The sequence below is a fragment of the Denticeps clupeoides genome, chromosome 2, assembly GCF_900700375.1.
Source record: "Denticeps clupeoides chromosome 2, fDenClu1.1, whole genome shotgun sequence".
Taxonomy (NCBI): Eukaryota; Metazoa; Chordata; class Actinopteri; order Clupeiformes; family Denticipitidae; genus Denticeps; species Denticeps clupeoides.
In genome coordinates, this window is record NC_041708.1 from 3,657,354 (window position 1) to 3,681,279 (window position 23,926).

Here is a 23,926-nt window from a genome sequence, read left to right on the forward strand (position 1 = left end):
CGTTATATGCCAGCATCATGCAGTACTTAAGATGCTTGCGACTAATGTGAAACTGAGCCAATGCAAGGTCCCATCCAATCGGCAGATCTTGTAAGAGTGCGCAAGACACAGCGGCACAGAGCAGAGCCCTCTAAAGAAGCTGCTTGGACACCGACACACCACACGGTCACGTAGGCATGATTATATTACCTCTTCTTCAGGATCTGAATCCATATCCTTTTTGGTTCCCAAGATGCATTGCAGAAACGGGGGTTGGGAGGGGGATAAACGCAATGGAAAGCAGGTAAAAAGAAACATCAGGGTGTGAAAAAGGAGCGTTTGAGAGCACACTCGAGAGTAAGCTAACGCAAAGCCAGCAAGATAACAGAAATAGTACAACAACAAAAAAAAAAAATCAAACATAGCCAGCAATCAGAGCAAACGAAAAGAGCACAGCGAAGCAACCACAAAGTTAGCCACTGGAAAAGCACGACACCCGTGCATCTGCAGCCAGAAGCATACAGCCCAAATCAAAATGGCTGAGTCAGAGGGAAAAGGCCACAAAAAAAAAAAAAAAAAAAAGGCTAGAGAAGGTCTCAAAACAGATAAAAGACACAATTCAGCTATGTTGCACCCTACCGGAAAAAAAGCTGCTCTCTCTTTCCTAAACATGAAGATGACATGGTATGACGGTGATGGCCAATGTGTCCGCTTACCTTTTTCAGCGCTGGCAGTGTGATATTTAAATTGCATACGGCCGTTTGAGGAAGACCCTTAAAAGTCTTGGCTTCTCTGAGGAATGACAGACGGCCACAAGGTTCTTGGCTACTGTCTCTAACCTACAGGTATCCGGAGGAGGCAACAAAAGAATGGTCAAAAAACTGATGCTGAACTGCATATATACTGATCCAATTCAGGCACAAGCTTCTTCCAAAAGGAAATGAGTTCCATATAGGCAATTCAGCATTAAAGCGTAGGACTTGTTGTGCCTTACCTTCACACAGTAGGGGAGTCGGTTTTCTTTAAATGCATAAAAGTTAAACACCAGCTGTTGGCCGGATTTGATCAGGGGAGTCAAATTGCCATAGCAGTCCACATAGATGGGCTTTCCTTCTAAAACCTGCAAAACAGTAAAAAAAAAAAAAAAATTGATGCTTGATGCATGGTCTTGATATATTGAGTTCCTACACTTTTGTTTTGTAATGCAATTTATTAAGATATATTTTGAAGGATGGATTAGAGGAAGCAGAGGAATTAAGATCCCAACTCACCTCGATGTCTTTGCTGCGTGCCACCTCCTCAAAGTTCTCCTGCTGCTCCAGGGTCTTGTCTACCTTATCGTCCGTCATGCAGAAACAGCGCAGGCTGGACTCCACCGGGTCGTTCATCTTGGCAAACACCACAAACTTGGCCATGTAGGGTACACAGATTAACTCCCTGTACAGCTGGGTTGCCAGGCCCACCGTCTCTGGGATCTGGTGGCAGTCGGCGAGCCAGAACCTGTGTGCATGTTACACAGGGTCAGGGTTCGAAGCCCACTGGTTTCCAGTTGTCTGGGGACACTCAAGTTTTGGACGACTGGAACTCACCTGGCTGACACGTTGGTTGTGAAGGAGACAGAGTCATTCAGGAAAGTGAGAGGAGTCGTGCCAGTGATGTCCTCCCACTGTGCTGGTGACGTTCCCCCTGCGACGAAGAAAAGTCACTTCATGTATGGCTCTTTCATTAACAGACTCGTCAAATTAAGGCTGAGAATTATTGAAGTTGTCCTTCTGCAATCTGATTGGCTTAGCCAAGTATAGAACAAACTCTCTCTCAATGTATATCTAAAATACGTGCGGAAAGTATTCACAGCGTATCACCTTTTCCACATTTTGCTATGAAACAGCCGTATTCAAAAATGGAATAAACACATTTTTTCCTAAGAAATCTAGACACAGCACCCCATAAAGTTTACTTGAGGTTTTGGCAAATTTACTCAAAATAAAAAAACGGAGAGGTCTCATGTAGATGAGCATTCGCAGCTTTTGCTCAGTACTTTGTTGATGCACCTTTGGCAGTCTTTTTGAATATGATGCCACAAGCTTGGCACACCTGTCCTTGGCCAGTCTGGCCCATTCCTCTTTGCAGCGCCTCTCAGGCTCCATCAGGTTGGATGGGAAGCATCAGTTCAGAGCCCTTTTAAGATCTCTCCAGAGACGTTCAATTGGATTCAAGACTGAAAGATGAACCGTCGACCCAAGAGCACTCTGGAGCAGGTTTTCATCCAGGATGTCTCTGTACATTGCTGCAGTAATCATTCCATCCATCCTGACTAGCAGTTCCTGCAGCTGAAAAACATGGTATTGACCTGGGGATGAGCAGAGCTTGGATTTCCCAAACGTGACGCCTTTAATCTTTAATCAGAGGACGTCTGGAGCTCTTATGATTGTTCAGTTTAGGTGGCCGGCCAGCTCTGGGAAAAGTTCCGGTGGTTTTGAACTTATGGATAATGGAAGCCACTGGGATCATTGGGATCTTCAAAGCAGCAGAATTTTTTTGTAAGCTTCCCCAGAATTGTGCTTCGAGGCAATCTTGTCTTGGAGGTCTACAGACAGTTCCTTTGACTTCCTGCTTGGATTGTGCTCTGACATGAACTGTCAACTATGGGACCGTATATAGAGAAGTGTGTGCCTGTCCAGTGGTTTTTCCACAGGTGGACTCCAATTAAGCTGCACAAACATCTCAAGGAGGATCAGGGGAAACAGGAGGCACCTGAGCTCAATTTTGAGCTGCATGGCAATGGTTTTCAGGTATCATTACAGGGTGTTGTGTGTAGAATTCCGAGGGAAAAAATTATTTAATCCATTTTGAAATAAGGCTGTAACATAAGAAAATGTGGAAAAGTGATGCGCTGTGAATACTTTCCAGATGCACTACACACACACACACACATACACATTTACAAACTATCCAGATGTGTAGATAATGGCCTCTTGCCTGTGATGCTGCACAGAAGACGCAGGCTAGGGGCGGAGTCACCCTTGTAACCATTGGAGACACCTTCACCCGAGAGAGGTGGTACGGGTATCGTCATAGTGATTGGCTTGTGGAACTTCCTCCGCCGTGGTTCCACTGTCACTATGGGGCTGAAGGTCGCCCTGTTGCCCAGGATCTTCTTCACAGCCTCGTCTGGCACTGGCTGGGCCTGTGGCGAAGGTTTGGAGGGGAAAGCAGGGTGTCCATATTGAATCCAAGTCTATAGACCAGCAAGCCTAGACATGACTCTACAGCATTATAAACCCTGACTTTCACACCTGCAGTCCAACTCTGATCTTCTTGGTGAGCGCCCCCTCTGGAAAGGATGCTTGCACCAGCGGCACAGTCCTGCTGGAAAGCAGCCCTCCCTCCGGGCCCATCTGATTGCTCTCCTGCTTGATCCGCGACACCACTGCAAAGTACTGTGGGAAATCCTTGGTGACGATGCGGCAGATGCGCTTTTTCTCCAGCTCCTCGCCACTGTCCAGTTCTGCAGAGAAATGATCATGGTGACTCAACGCTACAGTAATAATATACTGAATTCACATGACATATATCTTTAATATAGTGTTGGGCAATGATTACGATACTTTAGTTAGTTGAATAAATTGCATTATTGTGCACAACATTCAATAATGTCATTTTAGCAATGAGACATTGTACAATACAATTTTTAGGTGCAATTTTATTTTTAAATAAAAAGGGAATAAAATAAGTCCCAGCAGAAAAACTGCACTATTGCACTAGTTCATTAACCAATGTTAACTGTAGATGTTGTCAGAAAACCAAGTTGTAATACTGGCACACAAAAATAAACTAGGGTGGCCAGATTTGAGCTTGTGGAAAAATAGGGCCGTTTCGTTTCCCTTTTTCTCTTTTCTGTCATTTGTCTTCTGCTCCAGTTCATGTGAAACACATAATGATCAACATATCACCAAGGTTTGTATGTAACTGTTTTCAGAGCTAGACTTTCTAAATAATAAAACAACAATAAAAACTGTGTTAATGCACAATAAAATTATTGTTGCCGTTAAATAAGATGTTCACTTGGCCGGCACCGCCAACACCGAGTTGCATGTGTGAGCAACAAGACTTGTAACTACTTGGTAAATGATATATTGATATGTGAAATCACAATTGTAACGGTCTTTTGTTCAGGGATTTTTCATGTGGTCGCCCTCATACCCTCATCCATGCCATTGAGGAGTGCGTTAAGGTCTTCTGTCCTGCAGTCGTACTGATGCTCCTTCCACGACTCCCCATTCTCGCTCCTCAGCATGATCAGCTCGCGCTCTTTGCCCCGCATCGAGCCAAAATGAGGGATCTCCACTATCACAGGCCTGCAGGGTCAAAAAAAAAAACCCCACACAGGTCTTTTTAGGGAGAACAGCGATCACTCACCGACATGAGTACAGTCACAGAGCTATGAATGCATGGAGGTCGGGAAAGGGATGGGGAGGTGACAAGAGACAAAGGGACTTGCAGAAAAAAAAATAACAAAAGAAAAAGACTGATGAGCTCTGGTCCTCCAGGAATACGTCCGTACAGCGCTGTGGCTGAGAAATTATGTTGCCGAATACACCTCCCGATACCCGTCTGTGAGCTTTCAGCTTCAGCCACCCCTTTATGGACATGAAATAATATACCATCAAGCAGTCTGAGACATGCCACTCAAATAAATCCGATAAATACGATGGTACAGGGCATTTGCACTGGTTTCAATCAAACCAATCTACAATCCACATGTATGTTAGGATGGAGATTTTTATGGCCTTTTGGTAAGACTTACACCGATACAAAGAATAACGTGTGAGACAAACCTACAAAATAAAACCCTGAAATAATATTTAACCATTTCACTGCAGCAGTAGAAGCGGCCCGGGGCGAAACAGCAGCAGGTTTACATAGCAGAACACGGCTTGACCTTCAGCGACCAACCAAACAGACGACTATATTTACTTTCCCTGGGCTATTTTGAGGAATGCAATGTTAATAAAGGTGCCTCCATTTAAAAGACAGCTGTGTGACAGGGCGGCTGAGTTCTGTCTCTTCACAGTGCCTGTGAAAGTCACACTCTTGTCTTATGAGACACTAACTAGATTCCTGAATGACGGACGGTGTGAAAAGCAGGACCTGTGGCACTGAATCAGATACACAGTCCAGACCACATATCACACAACTTTCCATTCCAGCTGCCCAACTAAAGTTTTGTAAGTTTAAAGCTTTAAAAGAGTTGGTTTTAATGGTAGTAAAAAAAATGGGTGTTAGTAGCCTAGTGGGTTAGACACTTGCCTATGAACCAGGAGACTGTAAAGTCCCAGGTTCAAGCCCCACATACTACCATTGTGTCCCTGACCAAGACACGTAACCCTGAGTGTCTTCAGGGGACTGTCCCTGTAATTACAATCCTTTAATATAATGTTCTCTGGATAAGGGCATCTGATAAAATTCTATAAATGTAAATGTACGAAACATAACACATTCTTAAAATTCCTGCATGTATTGAACTGTATTGAACTGAATGTATATAATTTCAAATATACATTCATACATTTTAGCCATGCATGTGTTTCTGGACAACAATCAGTTCAGGTTCATGATGGAAAAAAGTTCTACATTTCTCAGATAAGAGATAAGCTGCTTTAATATTCTACTACTGGACCGGTTTATTAAGTATTATTTTACTGAATGTTTAATTGCAGCTAATGCAACTGCCACCAATGCTATATGTCTTCCTACTAGGAATTAACCATGCATTTTGATAATAATACATTTTTCATTTAGAAATAATACAATTGTATATGCAACTATAATATTTTCTTTAAAAAATATGAAAATATTCATATTTTTTGGCAAAAGGTAATGCATTGTTTTCAGTGGGTTGAGCTTGTGGTGGTTTGGATCCATTTGTGTGTCTCCAAGATGCTGAATAGTTCCCACTGACTATTTAATGTTATATAAATTCCCACCTTGCATCATTTGATATAATTTTTAATGTGAAATAGCCAATTTTCTGATCAGATGTAATCCCCATTATTGCATTTTTTTCTGTGGGAACTGCATGTAGCCTAGCACAGTGAAAATGCCGCCCATAATAAGCTTGGTCCAAATGAAGAGGATGGAAGCTGTGAACGGTGGGATGGGTCCATGCCCTGGCAAGCGCAAACCAGACAGCATAGCCATATGGGGCCAAGCCAACATGATCAGGTTTCAGAGGCTCTCCGGCCATCTGAAAGCACCAAAAAATTCCATGGAGGTGACCAGAAATTAAACGATCATGATAGTAACAATACATATTCAAAGAAAAATTGCATTTGCATGAAGAGTTTTGCGTCTTTTCTAAGCATACGCTCCTACCCAATAAATTTTGTTCCTCGTGGCCCCAGCTGCAGGATTCGGCTAACCAAGTTCTCCCCATCACTAAGCAATGGGAGCTTGCTGGGGAGGTGGAGTTTACTGAATAACGTCCAAGCAGCGATAAGAGACAGGAATTAAAAAACAAAACAAAACAAAAAACGTCAGTCCTGCAGGAGGCCCATGTTCCTGCATGGACTTCACTACACACACAGAGCAACAGAACATCACGTAACCAGACCGGCGCTCCAGCACCATGTGATCAGTCCCGTTGCTTACATTTACATACATTTACTGCATTTACCAGACACCCTTAGACACACAGGGTTAAGTGTCCCCCCCTGGAGACACACAGGGTTAAGTGTCTTGCTCAGGGACACAATGGTAAAGTAAAAAGTAAAGTTAAAGTGGTAGTAAGTGGGGTTCGAACCTGTGACTTAGTGAAGTTCATAGTGAAGTGTCTTATCCACTAGGCTACTACTTGCTCTAATATGCTGACAAAAATCTGGTCCAAGACGTTTGCGGGTGATGAGTTTGGCTCACTGGTTCTGTCATCTCCTCCAATGTTTGGAAAGCAACAAAAGGACTGGTATCATGTAGCGATACAACTCATTGCTTTCTTGTGACTTTAGAGATGGGTTTTATCACTGTCGCCATGGCACCAATGATGGGCAAAATAATTCAACAAAACAAAAGAAATGCACGTCTTGGCAACCTATAACCACGTGGATGGGGTCTCCATGGACAAGCATGACAGTGGGAGGGACGTGGAGGACCTGAAAGGCCACAGAACAGAGGACCCACCCGAGGAACTGGGCTCCAGCCGGGCCAACCTCTACCAGTCGGCTGGCCAGGCCTTCTCCCTCCACCATGGGCGGCGGCGATGCCAGCTTATGGCGCTTGACCAGGCGGCAGGTGATGCGTGTGGGCGCGGTGCACTTGCGCGGCGGAATGATGATCCTCATGCCGTTGTGCCGGCTGCCCCGCATGGACCCGCCGCGGGCGTCAACCATGAAGCTGACCAGGAATCTGGAAGAGAAGAGGCAGAAAGATGGAAGTGAGTGTCAGGGCGAGGGTTGCCATGTCTCAAGCAATGAGTTTGCATCCCATGCTGTGCTTGTAAAAAAACACACCGAAAACCGTCAAAGAGAAGAAAGTGTGTGTGAAAAAAGTAAAGAGAGAAACCATGCTATGAGTTCTCAAGCCTGCCTCTGTGAACATATGTAGCCACACAACAAAAATGGTAAATGAATGGACAGACCACCCAATAGTAACAAGCGATAAAGATTTTCTTGTGAAGCCCTGAGTTCAAAGCGTTTTTCACAGTCATGGTTCAAATTCATATTTTCTGGCAAGAGACTTCCACAGGAGTCTTACCAAATGATTTTGTACAGTACCTACAATGGTTATGTTCACATGGGCACTCTGTCAAAACTAAACTGCGCTGAAACGCCAGTCAGGGATCGTGTGACTGCCTCAATCCAATCAAATACTGATATGCATTGACACATAAATAGCAGTGTCCTTCAGTCCAGTGGTGACCACGACTCCCAGGCAAAGTGGAAGGAATCATGTTGGATCTGGATCCCAGCAGTTAAATAAAAAAAAATGGGTGAAGTTACTGAAACAAGTGCAAAATTCCACAACAAATCTTCAGGTTACGTTTTAACAGGCTGAAGAGTTCTGGCTGCAAAGTGTGTCTAAAATTTTAAATGAGAAGTTGGCATAGACAAAGAAGAGAGGAAACCAGTCATAGGACAAGAGTGTCACCTGGAGTCATACTGCGGAAATGGAGGGGAGCAGCTGTAAAAAAAAAAGAATGGAACCAGAGGGGCAAAAAAAAAAAAATCAAAGAGGTTTTAACAATCAACACAAACGTAAAGCATGGTACTGTACTGTTAAATCACAAAGAGCTAAAGCAAAGAAGGGAAAAGACCGGTATATATTTTCAGCTTTCAGCTGAAAAATATACTTTTCAATCATTTTTAAATGAAAGACCATTACACCAATACACAATAACATTTTGTCCTGATAATTGCAATTTTGCAATTATTACGAGCAATGCTATATAACCAGGTGTATATATATATATATTGAAAAGATTCAAACTAGTCCAAACGAATAACGTTCCACCAAATGACCAGCTAGCACCCCAGATAAAAGACAGCCGTCTGTCCTCCAATGCACATTGAAATACACACACATTTATAAAGAAGGCTTCTTACCCTGAGTGGACGGGGCTGGACACCAGGTTGACATTGTCCAGGGTGTCCGCTGTCCAGCTGTAGCGGCGCACGGAGTCCGTGTCGTGATCTCTGGCCGCCGCCGCGAGGTGCTGCGGAGAGAACGAGGTGCTTAGGTCCCGCTTACTCCCTTCAACACGGGCCCGCCAAGCAGAAACGCCGGCCTACTAACAGCAGGGAGCGTTCATTTGACTGTGCGTGCGTCCAGACAAATGTGCGAGGGAAACAGAGAAACCTAGATGCAAAAAGCGACGAGCAAAACAAGGTTCAAAGCCACGATTCAAAATAAAGAGACACTGAAAAGGAAATCTTGGGTTCCCGCAAAGTTTCAGCTGGATGACCTCGGTCAGTTTTGTCCAGATTTAAGGGACGCTGACCCGCTTGTGTTATCCAGAAAAAGGTGGAACTTAATAAAAAAAGATAAAAAACAACAAGGACAGAAAAGCCAGCAGCCGATGAACGTGGAGCGGATTTGGGCGAAATCAGACGCGGGGATCTGTAAGGTGACAGATTAGCTATACCTTATCATGGGGGTCAGCGAGGAAGGGCATTTCTTTACAGATGCCCTGAAGCATTCGAAAGAGGTAAAGAGGAGACAAAATCTTTAATTATTCTGCCCGCGCTTACTGGCAATAAGGTATAAGGTTACACAAAAAAACAACTAAAACATTGCGTGAAAGTCAAATGTTTAGCTGAAAATGTCATCAACTGGCGGTATGGTTCCGTATATGTGACTGTGCCGTGCAAAGGTTAATGAGAATAATTCATTAATTTGGAATAAATAATTTCAGTGGCATGCCTTGGGACGACGCGACACTGCGTCACAATTGGGAAAAAAAAAAATTCATATCAGATCGTTGAACAGATTGGTTAAACGATTTATGGAACTGTTACTAGTAGGTCTGTTTGTCCTTTTCAGAGGACTGCTTCTGCTTTGCTGAGAAAACGTCAGACAGACATCATTAAAACATTTTTTTTTACAATCTACAGAAGTTATAGTGGTTATGGTGCCGCTAGCGCATCTTTGCACCATACGAGCTTGCAAAATTCAAGAAATAGGGAAAATGTGTTGTTATTGGCAGAATTTATCCTGGGCCAAATTTCTGCCACTGTTTTTATAAACTATCCTTTGTGCTTGAATATATGGTGTGATGGCACAGTGCTGTGTATGGATTCCTTATTTGTTCTGTGGTTGTCTGAGCACGTGTAAAAGTTCAGTGGCGAGGGGTCTTACCATGTCCTTGGTAGGCGCCAGGATCTCCTCAATCATCATGCTGTCTCGGGTAAAGGAGCTGCGGTTGAGCGTGTTGGACCTGTCCGAACTAAAGGAGCGGAGGCTGCGGTGTTTTATGCGTTTACCACACACAGGGGCGAGCAGGGTGGGTCGGGTAAGGAGGGAGGGAGACGGAAGGGCGGGGAGGGGTCGTGATGGTGAGATGAACACACAAAAAACACACGAACACACAAACACACAAACAAAAAAATGGCAATTACTGCATGCAACCTCCAGGGGCGTGGCGCACAGCTCACAAACACAATGTCACATCACACGACAGAAGTGTGTAGAAGATGAACATGGAGATTTGCACATGTGTGTTTCTGTTTGGCTGAAGACACAAAAAACAGAGAAAATGGGGTTTTTAAACGTCAAATGGCTTTTTAAACGAAGGGGGAATTTGTACAGCATTTGAAATGTTCACAAACGACCCTTCCATGAAATCAGAAAAAAATGAATGAGCTGTTATGTATAATGCAAATATAATTTTAGGAGATGTATGTATGTATGTATATGCAATATTTAGATTCTAAAATTATAACATTATAAAATATAACATCATTTTTAAATATGTTATTTATTATTCTTATTCTTATTAAGAGTAATGATCCTAGGGCTACTTTAATTTTTATTATTAATAAATAATATAATATATTTCATTTAAATAATTTTACACATATAATATAATAACAAATAAAACATTTATCTTTAAACAACTCCGAATGAGATCACTTGTTTTTACTGCAGAGACGCAAATAGGTTTCCATTTGCAGCTCAATGCTGTAAGGAAGCAGGGCAGTGCCTGCCTTACATACAAGGTTGCCAAGATGCATCTAGAGTGGCTAAAATAAAACGTAAACTTGTCAACATGTACTTCTTGGCATTTGCATGTGCTTTCTCTCATGAGTACCAAACGCTAAGAAGGCTTTTATTTTGACATGTTCATTCTGTTAGCAGTGAGCAACTGTTCACTCTAATCCCTGGAAGGTACATGGTGGAGCATCTCATCACAACACAAGCCAGGCTGAAGGACGCGACACCTGGAACAACAGAGAATGAGCTCAACCAATCAGCCGAGCCGGACGTTCCACACAATACCAGGGGGGGGTGGTGAAAATTGGAATCAGGGATGGGTATCATTAGGCTTTTCAGGCCCACATTTTGTTCATTTTATTTTTTTAGATTTTCCATTATTATTTAAATTTAAATTAATTTCAAAATATGTTGTATACTATAATATTAATACATATTAATAATTGAGTTTTTATCTTCTATGTTTACCAAAGATTCGCTTCTTTTGTTAGCTGAGCAGAAAGTAAATCGCTAAGCTACCTTTAATTTAGAAAATTTTGCCCCACTTCTGGTTTTCCTAATGCCTCAATGACCCTAAACTGGCTTTAAAACCAATAAGGACCTAATCATGATTTATTTAAAAGCCGATCCTATTTGGTACCCATCCCTACGCAGAATGTAGAAGTCCTCCATGTGTTTTATTTGTAGACTTGATCATTCAGATCATCGCTTATCTCTACAATGTAAACAAAGCAGAACTTCTGCTTTCTGAACCTGAATGAATCCCACAAAAAAAAAAAAAAAAAAAAAAACATTTATCCAACACTGATGACAACTCTCCACAAACATTTGCCCCCCTTTCTGCACCCGGACGAGTTACGAGACACGAAGCACGGCACAAGACACATGTGGTTATGGAGCTGTCATGGGCGGGGCACTCGGGAGCGCGAGAGGGCGCACATCCACGGGCTTGTATGGCTGGCATGCCCTCTTACCTGACTTTAGGGCTAAAGTAGGCAATAGTTCAGAAACGTTCGACAGCGGCGGGGGGGAGGGTGGGGGGAAAAACGAGAAAAACAGGAGAGAAGCAACAAATCAGCGAGGCTTCAAGCAGAAATGCCGCGCTTCTGAATGGGTCTGCATCTGCATTTCGATATTCTCTGTCACAAGGCTCGCATGAGACATTACAAATAATCTATAAATAATCTATAAACAAATAAACATTACAGGAGCAAAAATATCTCTATATTATACACATGAATCGGGACATTTACTGGGTTGTTATGCAATGGCACGGCATTCTTTTTGGTAGTTTTGTAAATTGATTCTTTTTTCACCCACAATCATTCACCAGGAGAGCTGACCAGAAAGCTAAGAACAGCAGACCGTGACAGAGGATCGAGAAAAATGCAGGCAGAGAAAGAGAACATCTGCATGGCATCCATCCAGCGAGGCCTTCATTAGCCCCAAGGATTGTGTACACCAGGTTTGACCAATGCCAGTTGCAAACATTGCTTTCCGGTGAAAAGCAAGTTGACACGCAGGAAGGACCGCCTCGGACCACGAGCTTGTGTCACCAACGCTTGGGGCAATGAAACCAGACAAGACTCTTGATTTCCTGCTAATCCGCTGTGCGTACTGGATTGATTGTCCAGTGCAGACGTTCCGATGGGCCATAATTGTCAGGCGTGGCTTATAGCTATGGAGTCGTGGGGATCGATAAGTCTGGTACCTTTAGACCCCCTTTTTAAAAGTGATTCTGCGCACAAAGCTACATTATTCCAGCATGTCAGGTCCATTACATTACTTTGTGCCATCAAATTGTTACCTTTGGAAAAAAGACGCAAATATTAACATTTTACGACGCTGAGATGCCCTTGCCGCCATCTGTTCAAAAATGACATACATTTTTTTTCACAGCAGTTTGAGGAAGTGAATGCATCACAATGACATGACAACTTGCAGTCCACAAACAGCATGGCAGCATCAGCTTCATCTGAGCAGAAGATGCCTACAATCATGCCTACGCGGCATATGCCAGACTCGTGAGGAACCTTCGTGAATTATTGAGGAAGGAATACTTGCAATATTGATCCACGCGCAGGAACGGGTTCCGTTACCTGGCCGAGCGCGCTCCCACGCTGAAGCCCACGTAGCCCTCCTGTGGGAGCGAATCGTCCCCCAGCTCGCGGAGGTCCTGCGGGCCCAGGTACTTGTCCGTCTCGCCCGTCATCGCATCCTCACCTGCGCGACACAGATGCGGGGTTATCCCGGACGCCACGAGTTTTCTTTCGCGCCGCGACAGCCTTGTGTCAACAGGGCTGCCGGGAACCCTGGGACACCCCCGTTTAAACGGGAAAAACTTCGGAAAAGTCCAGAAGGCGCAGAGGAAAGGAGGTCAAATGTGATCACTCTGAGGAAAGAGGGGATGTTGCAATGGGCCGTTAGAGAGTAAACGTGAAGCAAACGGGAGGTTAATGACAGGGCGCACACACACACACAGGACGTAAGAAAAGGAGAAAGAGAGAGAGAGGGAAATTAGCCTGAAGATCTCCGCCATGACAACCCTCCCCCCAAATCCACCCCCGTTCCCGCTGCACCCTCCTCACTTTCTCTCTGTCTCTCCCGCCACGAATCTTACCCCCGCACCGGACGGAAAAAAGACCCGAAAACGTTCCGTCCCAGGCAGCAAACTTTCCTGCAAGAGTAACCACACACACACACACACACACACACACTCACAGCTCAGCTTTCTCCCGCCTCGTCCGAGGGCCGACCTGTAAGATTATGCGGGGTTCAGCCCCGCTGCTCGGGGTAAATCCCACACAGGAATAGCAGGCGGTGCAACGCGGCGTTCCGTGACGGATAGGGGCAGCCGGGCCCGGGGTGGGGCGGGTCCTAGTAAATCTAGCCTCTCTGCAATCAGCAGCGTCAAACTCCCATGATGCCCTGCAGCCGAAGCTGTCACTTCCCCCTGAGAGACCACTGTGTGTGTGTGTAAAAGCGACAAAGCGAGGGCACACGGCCATCACTGTACAGGACGGGGTCACACGGGCGCTTCTGATTGGATTGGAGGTCTCCCTCTGTTCCGCAGCCACGGCAACCCAGCAGGTGGGGCATGAGAAGGCGGACTGGGGAGGGGCCTATTTCTATGGTAATGCTGCTGATTCTTTAGGTGTGCTGTAATTCAAGCCTTCACGGGCGGGAACAAAGGGGCTTCCAAAGTGGAATGAATGAATGAACACACACACACACACACACACACACACACACACACACACAAGTACAGGGGGTGCCGTGATTCAGGAGGGGTCATCTGACCAGAATCTTTTCTCTTATTTTGAGGGGTAGCTACTTTGCGGTGATTTACATCAGCGTTTTTGTTCAAAACCAACGTATAAACCAGTGTGTAGTGATATCAGACCCTCCGAATCGGGCTGCCGGTGACAGGATCTTACACGGACCATGTTCCTCACATCACCCAGCTAAGGAACTGATATATATAAAAGGAAGAGGAATGGAAAAAGCGGAGAGGAGAAGGAAGGCCAAATGGGGCCCATGCAGTAATGTCACATTCACTAGTAATTAAAGTGATGATAATATGAATTTGGTCCCGAGATGCAAATAGATTGCATTTGAAATACGTAAAAATAATTAAGGGAGTGTAGAGAATGGAGGGAAACGAAGGACAATGGGAGGAGATGGATTCTGCGCTACACCTGGGGGTGTGACATATTGACAGGAGGGGGTTAAATAGTCCAGAACAAGGAAGTAGGGTGTGTGAGGGCTGTCAATCATGCCAACAGGTTCCTCCCCTTTTAAAACAGTGTTTACAAAAATGTCATTAAGGTTCATCTTCTGGTTGGTTGTAATTTGTTGTGTTATTGTCACAATAGTTAGCATAGCCCATGCACTAATGTATTTAGTACTAGGAAAATATGTCCCTTTGTGTCACAAAAGGAAACAACTGAACAGCGCATTGCATAGCATTATAAATGGGGCAGTGTTGGCCCGTAACCAGAAGGTTGCCGGTTTGAATCCCCATCCTGCCGAGGTGCCACTGAGCAAAGCGGCCGCCCGCTGCTCACCAAGGGTGATGGTTAAATGCAAAGGACACATTTCGTTGTATCACCGTGTGCTGCGCTGCAGTGTATCACAATGACAATCACTTCACTTTTACTTTCACTTTCACTATATAGACAGCTAGAAGAGCGCAGCTGTAGGGTCCAAGATGCTTCGGGAAACGCACCCCCAGTACCATAAAAAAGGGTCAACCGCACCCACAGTCCGCAGCCACACCTGCTCCTACTCATTAAACGAAATTCGCTACGGCCCCCCAATTTACCGACACACAGACACGCCACTGCAGTGTAATCCAGCAGCATACTGCTGTTTTCCCGCTGCCGGAAAGAAATGATTATTAATCTTTTTATTTATACACACAAACACACACACACACACACACACACACACACACACAGGCAACAGCTAAACCCAGTCTTTCCATCAGTGACGTCAGTGGAATCTACTGCCCGGGCAGCGGTGTCCTCTGTCGGTAACTGTACACCAGCCACAACACACACACACACACACACACACACACACACACAACCTCACAGCCGGTTCAGTTCGGTTCCATTCCGGTCCACGCACTGCAAACCCGACACCGCCCCCCCCCCATCGAGCCCCCTCCAGGCCCGGGTCTGGGGCGGTGCACATCCAGCGGAGCGTAGTGGAATCTGCCGGGCATCACCGGACCGTGAGCGGCTCCACGCTTTTGCGGCGTGTGCGAAGAACGCATCAAAGAGTCCCGTGTCTCGCTTCAGGTTCTTTACAGTGGGCCGGAATTTAATTTACGGAGGATTATGTTTCCCTCGTTACTTTTATTATTTTGCATGAAGGTTCCTTTGCGTTTTTTTCTTTGCGTCAAAGTCCCGGGGGCCAGTTATCGCCGGTGGAAAATGCGGCACAAACCGATAATGAAGCTGAAACGGTAAACTGCTGTGGGCACGTAGAAGCTTTCAGCCGTTCATGTGTCAGTAAAGGCGGCGCCTGCACAAATCTCAGCGGTTTGCAGACTGTCAGCGGCGAAAAGGTCAAACTGGACTGCTGACTGAGGGGGACAGGGGGAGGGAAAACAGAAGTTGGGCCGAATCATTTATCCGCCGCCAAGCCGTTCGCAGGCCGGCCCAGTCCCATTAAAAGCCCATGAGTCTGGCCGGGACGTGTTTGAACTGACAATGGTCCGGAGTTTGGCCTCTCTGGGCACGTACGGCTCGAGAAAAGACCCCCGGAAGCAGAAAGAACAAAGCAGCAGCAGCACGACATGGATCCTAGGACAAGGCTGAGGATCCATGAGCGTTGGACAGACAAGAGGGAGAATTAAGCTCGCCATTAGTATCCAGAGAGAAGGATGCACTTGCACAGGCTACGGTGAAAAACTGTATAAATATATATATATATGTATACGTATGGAAATAAATACCTTCATCAACATCTGAAATATAGTCTTCAGTGAGCATTTCAGGCACATTGGCTTTACGAACTGCGTATTTGGAATAAATACAGCGTTAGTATTTGGAACTGTATGGAGAGAAGCATGTTATGAGTAACAACAGATGGATCAGATGGTTATGGCATAGATGAGCGTGCAGCCAAGGCTAATAACGGCGAGAAATGAATGCATGGCCCACCTTCATCGTCAGACATGTCCAGGACTTCGTTCATTGTTTCCGGAACGTTCATCTTGTGTTTTTCCGTGACGGTCTGTGGAAAAAGAGGGACAGTTCAGAGGTTGCCCTGCAGCTTGTTGGCACATTTGGTGTCGCTCTCTCTGCCAACCTCCTTCAAGACCCGTCCCAGATGAAAGTCCTGACTTGTTGCTTCCATTTGCAGACCCACTTCATGTTGTTAATGTTAATAAAACTAAATTGCGATTTTTTTCCTATTCTATTCCCTTCGCAGACGGAGAACAGACTTCACTAGAACTGCTCCACGGCTTGAAGTGTCTAATTTATCAAAGAAGACGCTCACCACAGTGGTCTGCGTCTCCTCAGTCACAACCTTCAGCGTGTCCACCACCGAGATGTAGCCCAGACGCCTGGCGATGGACAAGGCAGTGTTTCCGTTCTGCAGATAAACAGCATTGGGTTAAAGGTAAATGGAAAGGCCAGCAAGCAGAACACCAGTACGCCCTGATATAGATGATGAGTTTTAGAACTCATGCCACCTTAGGTCATTGCTTTTTCCTTATTACTTGACAAAGAAATCGACCGGAGGGGGGACCTGGACCCCACATTCTCTCTAGACAATGAAACTACAGCAGGTCTAGCACCACTTCTGGTTGGCTGCAGTAGAGGGTTTCAATTCACATTTCATTCCAAACCATATTGCAGGAAGATATTAATTCTTTCAGCCTAGTGTGTAACACACTCGCCTATGAACCAGAAGACCCGGGTTCAAATCCCACTTACTACCATTGTGTCCCTGAGCAAGACACTTAACCCTGAGTGTCTCCAGGGGGGGACTGTCCCTGTAACTACTGATTGTAAGTCGCTCTGGATAAGGGCGTCTGATAAATGCTGTAAATGTAAATGCAAACAGCAACATGCGTAAAATGTATATTCAAATATTCAAGTATTAGGAAATTACAAGACTGACAGCTTTGGCTGGTGGGACTGGCTACAGCTCCTACATTGTGGGCGGGGCTGCCATATGATCGGGGTTACCTGACTCTTGCCTAAGATTGGGCAACATGGACAAGGCATTTCAGCTTCCTTTTGCACCAGGATGACCATGTTTGAGGTCCCCTCCCCATATCTTCCTGTGATACTGCCACATGCATCCCCTTAAAGCAAAGCGTGATGACAGCTGCCGTCTCACCATTGTGAGTTCGTTAGGCGAGGCTCCGTACTGCAGCAGCAGGTTAATGATGTGGGTGTGGCCCTGCTGTGCAGCCTGGTGGAGTGGCGTGTATCCGTTCTGTAGAACATAAAAAAAAACAAAAAAACACTCATTGCAGAAACGAACTTGACCTTTTTAAGGGAGTTGATGGGTCGAACGTGCGGGACTTCACCTTGGTCTTGGCATTCACTTTAGCCTGGTTCTTCAGCAGGAAATGGACCATCTTCACGTTGCCATAGTGACTGGCTACATGAAGTGGTGTGTATGCCATCTACAGCAACAGGAAGAAACATCACTGTTTGTACTGCTAGTTCCCACATTCGAGCTTCTGAGTGTATTGATCGTGTTGCTGTGTAGATAGATCCATAGATGCCTTTATTGTCACTGTGCAAGTACAGCGAGATAACGTTTGGGTTTCAACCAATACAAATAGAATACAAGTAAAAATGAAATAAAACATACAGTATAGAATTAAAAGGTCCCCTGACATGATTTTTTTTCTTTTAAAATCCTGTATCTGAAGTCTCTTTCTGAAATTTAGCCGTGGTGCAGAGTTACAGCCACTTTGATCCAGTCCCACAATGAGATTTCCCCAGGACGCGGTGTATGTAGCTTTAAATGCTAATGAGGAGTAGAGAGGCGGGACGAGGAGGAACGGCAAAGCAGACCGGCCAAAGCACTCTTTACACCTACCGCCATTTCTAGCCACTGCAGCACCATAGACAGGCTCGGGGAACTCATATTAATGTTAAATAATCTCACAAATTGACATTTTCATGATAGGGGACCTCTAAAGTAAGCAGTGGGTTAAAGTGCAGGTAATATGATGACTGAACACAAAAAGTAAAGAGGTGATATTGACCAAACGTTATTGCACTCCAAAGAATGGGGTAGGACAGTTATAAAGTGCAAGACCATTTTTACCACCATATTAAATAATAAGGACAGTGTGTAACAGCGTGTGTGTGTGTGCTTGTGCCCGTTCAGTGAGTCCTGATGTTAATTCGGAGTTGAGTGTGTGTTTCTGGAGACGCTGTGTACTGATCGATCTGCTCTGTGCTTTTTTGTACTGTTCTCTCGGTACCTTTGTCTCTGGGTCCAAGGTGGCTCCATGGTTGACCAGAACTTCAGCCACGTTCACTTTGTCCTCCTGTGCAGCTAAGTGGAGAGGCGTGAGTCCACTCTGGAACAAGGGGACAGAGAGAGAGAGAGAGCGAGAGAGACCCTTTAAAATGAGAATAGCAAAAAGAAATTGTCCGCTGACAATAATAATCCCTAAATAAACCTGGGTGGTGTTGTGGATTATGTTATAACGTATAATTCATGTGATTATAAATGTCTGTGTATATAGATCTCTTTAGTATATATGCTGTCAGTAGCCTAGAGGTCAATGAAGTACAAACCAGCTGACCCACATAGGCGTGTCATTACACTGTGACCGTGTAATCGATGACTGGAAGTTCCCAACGCTGCAGGCTCCAGCGCAGAGTCCTACTCTCACCTTGTTGCCCAGGTTGATGGTGGTGTCCCTGGCCAGCAGGAGGGTGACCATGTCCACGTTACCCTCCTGGGCGGCCAGGTGCAGTGGGCTGATGCCCTGGCGCGTGACGGCGTTGGTGTGGGCGCCGTACTCCAGCAGGGTGGTTGCGATCTCCATCTGGTTCTTCTTTGCGGCGATGTGCAGCGGGGTGTAACCGTTCTGACGGGGCAGGGAGGGACACGTCACTCATCGCGCATGCTGACCGGAAGGGACCGTGTCCCATAATGTCCTTCACCAAATAAATTACGCTTGTGATCGGAAAAATTCTGTGTCTGTGACACCACTGTAAAACTCATTTTGTAAAACCAGAAGCACCGCCGTTCACCGTGGACTTTCCGGCAAAAAGGTGCAGAGTGAGAGGGTGTCCCGCACTGGGCGGCCTAGCCAAGTCGGTCTAGCCAATCACAGGACATTATGTGGGTCAACTGTATGTGGGACGGACCCGTAACCGGAAGGCTGCGAATACGAGTCCAGTAGCCGGCACTGAGTCGACCTCCCCCACAAAAAATACATTAATAATTGGGGCAGTGGTGGCCTAGCGGTTAAGGAAGTGGCCCCATAACCAGAAGGTTGCCGGTTTGAATTCTGGTCCGTCAAGGTGGCACTGAGCAAAGGACCGTCCCAACACACTGCTCCCTGGGCGCCTGTCATGGTTGCCCACTGCTCACCAAGGGTGATGGTTAAAATTTTTGTTGTGTCACCGTGTGCTGTGCTGCAGTGTTTCACAATGACAATCACTTCACTTTCACTGAAAGCATGTTGTAAGTCGCTATGGATAAGGGCGTCTGACAAATGCCTTAAATGTTAAATGTAAATGAGAAGCAAACTCCTCTTTTAATACAATCTAGTGCATCTCAAAAAGTCTGAATATCATGAACAATATCACTTAATCTAAAAAGGCAAGGTGAAATATTTTTTTGTTTTATGTTGACGATCACGTCACGAAAACCAAAAATCCAGTATCTGTAATTATTAAAATTCGAAATGATTTTTGAAATATAGTGCTTTTTCACAATATACAAATTCTCTGAGCTGCACTTAAAATTGAAAGATTTGAAGGCCCAGACACTGTGACCCAGTATATATGCATTGGTGTGTGTCTGTCTTGGTGTGTGATGGTGCATGGCTCTAAATGTGTGCATTTGTGTGTGTTTACGCTGTTTAAGTCTCTCTGTGCATGTAACAGTGAAACATAACCTGCCGTTTGCTTTGTCTGGCCTCCCATTATGCCTGTGTGGCTCTCGGACAATTACCCTGCCACTCTCCATTATCCCCCGAGAGAAAGGAAGACCGCAGCATTGCCGGCAGCGACCAAAACAAGCCATTCGTGTCGAGAAGTGGGCAAGCCTTACAACAAGCCTCCAAAGCATCACTCTCAGAGGCCTTACGGGAAAGGGTTGCTTCAGCTGGAGGGTCAAATCATCTCTAAAACATCTAAAACCTTTTCAAAAATCCTCCGCAAAAGCCTTGGCACGACATATGATTGACTTTCCAGCTTTATCTGAATTCATCGCTAAATGCGTCGCTCACAGAAAGTGCAATGGTCTTATGAAAACTCTCGTAGTCGGTACAGATTAATGATCAGGTGACAACCGGATTTTTATGGGCTTTAATCTCATTTTAGGGGACACGTACGGAACCTCAGGGAGCCACGGTGTGTACCGTGGTTTCCCATGACACCATTTTTAAAAATGGCACATGGAAGAGAGCGAACTGATTTTTTAAACGTGTCATCCTGTTACTAAAAGGCAATGTTCCAATTAAACTACTGTAATAGTTTAATATTACATTTACCCATATTATATCATATTACATGACCTATAGAGCATCACCACATATGTTGAGTGAATTGACATAAGTTTCATCCTTTAAAGTCACACTATCAGCCAATAGTCACAGAAAGTCCAGTGTAAAAATGGACCCACGATCTAACGGGTTAAGTTAATGTTGTCAGTACAGAACTAGTACTCATAGTGCACTAGGTGAGGTGTGAGTCTGTGCGGGGGGGTCGGAATATGAGCGGCCCCATGAGTGGTCCCGCATTACCTTGGCAGCTGCGTGTGGAGAGGCGCCCTGGTCCAGGAGAAGCAGCGCCACCTTCTGGTTATCGTAGTGTGCAGCCACGTGCAGCGGCGTTAGACCGCTCTGCAGTTACACACACGCACAAACATAAAGCAGGGGACACGTGACAGCGTGTTAAAAGGGGTTCGTTTCTCAGTTAGTTCCAGTCTCTCCCTGTGACTAGGTGAGAAGCTTGTGATACAGTTTTAAGTAGTAATAACCACAGTAGTAATAACCACAGGAACCTTATTATATTATGCATATTGGGAGAGCGTTGATTTCTGATTTGAGTGAAGAAAAAATCAAGTCCTGCGTCATGGATCTAACAATAAAGTGGATTTTCCACCGGGAATAAGCCTGCATGGCCTAATGCTGACCACAGAGCAATTCAGAGTGGCTGATGGTAGGCCATTAGTGTTCGTTAGTGCATTCTTTATTCACTGTGAGCGAGTCTGGGTGTGCATGCAGCCCGTGATGTTATGAAGTTCTGGAGTTCTTTCATTGCTCTGATTGAAATCTAAGATTCTGAGCCCCGAGGGTCACATCAGCTCCCTTCTGCAAAATGAGAGCACTTCTGGGAAATAAAGTTCAGGAAGGAATGATGTGAGGCTGACCAGACGGGTTCTTTTCTTTCTCTGAGGCAGAATCTTTCACATGCTTTCTAAACCTTGCCCCCCTTGGTACCTTTCCTGAGGTGTCTGGAGAGGCTTTTTTCTGCAGGAGGAGGCTGACGACTTCAATCTTCCCATATTTGGCCGCTACATGGAGTGGCGTGAAGCCCTTCTGCAAAAGCAACGATAGAATGTGTCAGAAAATTCCTCTTATTCCACACAACCTGCCTAACGTGAGGTCCTTTTCAGAGGTCACATGGCCACTGATGCACATTTGTAATGTTGCAACACCATGACAGGGAAAGTACTAAATTATTGCCCAAGTTCCGTTCTATTAAGAAATCCAAAACCACAACTGTTTCACCCCATGCCTTTCACAGGCCATGCAGATGGCATGGTCCAATAAAGTTTACACTAATTAAAGTTAATTAAGGACAATTAAAGAGACTTGCATGTGTGAGGTTCACACAATGTGACAATTACCAATTAAAAATCTGATGAGAGTTATTATTATCATTATTAAAGTAGGTTCTGCATTTCAAGGCTGCAGTAAAAGAAAGTGGTCACATTTACAGCTTCAGAACCATTTTTAGCTCTGTATGGACCCATTGCATTGATTTACTGTTGTATGTTAACACATTCCTATACCATGGCCCTAATTTCAACACCAACCTGGTGATTGGATGAGAGGTCAAAGAGATCTAGGTCTATTTAACAAAAAAAACCTCAGAGATCTTTTGCACGTGGCTCAGATTGCTGCCATAAATGTGTGTGTGTGTGTGTGTGTGTGTGTGTGTGTGTGTGTATCATTGGTCCCAACACCTTTAAAATGGCTCCTCGTCTGAAATCACCCACTCACGTACTATCAAGAATTCCACATGAATAAATCTCTCTACAACAGCAGCAGCGTTGGTTGTAACCTTCCCACAGTCCTTTCTCAGAGGTGTGCCCTTCATCGCTATTCACATCACAGCAGATCATAAATGATATATAGGGTGGTAGTAGCCTAGTGGGTAACACACTCGCCTATGAACCAGAAGACCCGGGTTTGAATCCCACTTACTACCATTGTGTCCCCGAGCAAGACACTTAACCCTAAGTTGCTCCAGGGGGACTGTCCCTGTAAGTACTGATTGTAAGTCGCTCTGGATAAGGGCGTCTGATAAATGCTGTAAAATGTAAATGTAAATGATGGCCCTTGCTGCTCAAACCTGCAACATCTGGGGTGTCTATGCAGCCGTGTGGCTTTAAAAAAATTGATCACAGCCAATTTCAGATGCTCCATAAATGCAGGGTAAAAATACTGTAAATGTACTTCATCAAACAATGGCATTATACAAAAATACATTCCATGCCAAATGTGCCCACGAACGCGTGGTCCAATGGCTGCCAACTTGTTCAAAGCAAAAGCACAGAGTCCAAAACAAAAGCTGTTTCATAGACAAGGGTCGCCATACATGGAACAGACACATAGTTATCTCAAGGGCGAGACAAGAGTGCACTTCACAGCCCAGTCGGGAAACATGGCTCTGTTCCACACCCGCCGCAGTTGGCACAGATGCCAGGGTCCCTATGGTCTAATAGCCAAGGATCGTAATGTACAGCTACGGTATTACCAGCCTTAATTAAATCGACTGATAAATTACCATGAAACTAGGGCTGCAAATAACGATTATTTTAATAATAGATTAATCTGTCGATTATTTTTGTAATCGTAGAATCGGAAAAAAACAAAACAAGAAAAGCATTCGTCATTCAAAAACAGAACTAAAATCTTTAGAAAGTGCACAAACATGCTTTTATAATAATAAAATAAATAAAAAAATGGACTAACACAAAAAAAAAGGCTCAGTCTTTTCTTTGAGGCCATGTTGCCTGCTGCAGAAAACAGCCGCTGAGATGGTGCTGATGTGGCAGGGATGCAGAGGTAAGAAGTGAAGTGGTTGTCATTGTGATACACTGCAGCACAGCACGCGGTGACACAATGAAATGTGTCCTCTGCTTTTAACCATCACCAGTGAAACAGAGAGGGTAGAGTGAGCATTTACCAATTAGAATTGGTGTCAGTGCAGGGTTGGTGATGATTTGTACTACAAAAGAAAAAGTCCAACAGGTATTTTGGTGGAAATATCCAAAGCGCAGTATAGAG

At 44.9% G+C, this 23,926-nt stretch overlaps 1 protein-coding gene across 42 annotated transcripts in view; it reads right to left on the reverse strand.

Moving 5' to 3' along the window:
* The window catches only part of ank3b (ankyrin 3b), a 107,889-nt gene that overhangs the window by 17,712 nt on the left and 66,251 nt on the right, over positions 1-23,926 (reverse strand). For 18 of the 42 annotated variants that reach the window (XM_028963360.1, XM_028963343.1, XM_028963487.1 and 15 more), the window contains 23 exons: positions 21,851-21,949; positions 21,152-21,250; positions 19,067-19,264; positions 18,650-18,748; positions 17,738-17,836; positions 17,545-17,643; positions 16,696-16,791; positions 16,356-16,428; positions 16,148-16,207; positions 12,783-12,906; positions 11,658-11,669; positions 9,829-9,931; positions 9,116-9,160; positions 8,577-8,686; positions 7,156-7,380; positions 4,183-4,337; positions 3,276-3,487; positions 2,959-3,166; positions 1,569-1,665; positions 1,251-1,479; positions 974-1,099; positions 696-818; positions 190-216 (listed from right to left, as the gene is read on the reverse strand). In XM_028963360.1, coding sequence (XP_028819193.1) covers positions 190-216; positions 696-818; positions 974-1,099; positions 1,251-1,479; positions 1,569-1,665; positions 2,959-3,166; positions 3,276-3,487; positions 4,183-4,337; positions 7,156-7,380; positions 8,577-8,686; positions 9,116-9,160; positions 9,829-9,931; positions 11,658-11,669; positions 12,783-12,906; positions 16,148-16,207; positions 16,356-16,428; positions 16,696-16,791; positions 17,545-17,643; positions 17,738-17,836; positions 18,650-18,748; positions 19,067-19,264; positions 21,152-21,250; positions 21,851-21,949 — 2,718 coding nt within the window. Of the gene's footprint in view, positions 1-189; positions 217-695; positions 819-973; positions 1,100-1,250; positions 1,480-1,568; positions 1,666-2,958; positions 3,167-3,275; positions 3,488-4,182; positions 4,338-7,155; positions 7,381-8,576; positions 8,687-9,115; positions 9,161-9,828; positions 9,932-11,657; positions 11,670-12,782; positions 12,907-13,404; positions 13,528-16,147; positions 16,208-16,355; positions 16,429-16,695; positions 16,792-17,544; positions 17,644-17,737; positions 17,837-18,649; positions 18,749-19,066; positions 19,265-21,151; positions 21,251-21,850; positions 21,950-23,926 lie in introns of those variants that run through there. The other 24 variants (XM_028963378.1, XM_028963296.1, XM_028963603.1 and 21 more) reach the window with 16 other exon arrangements.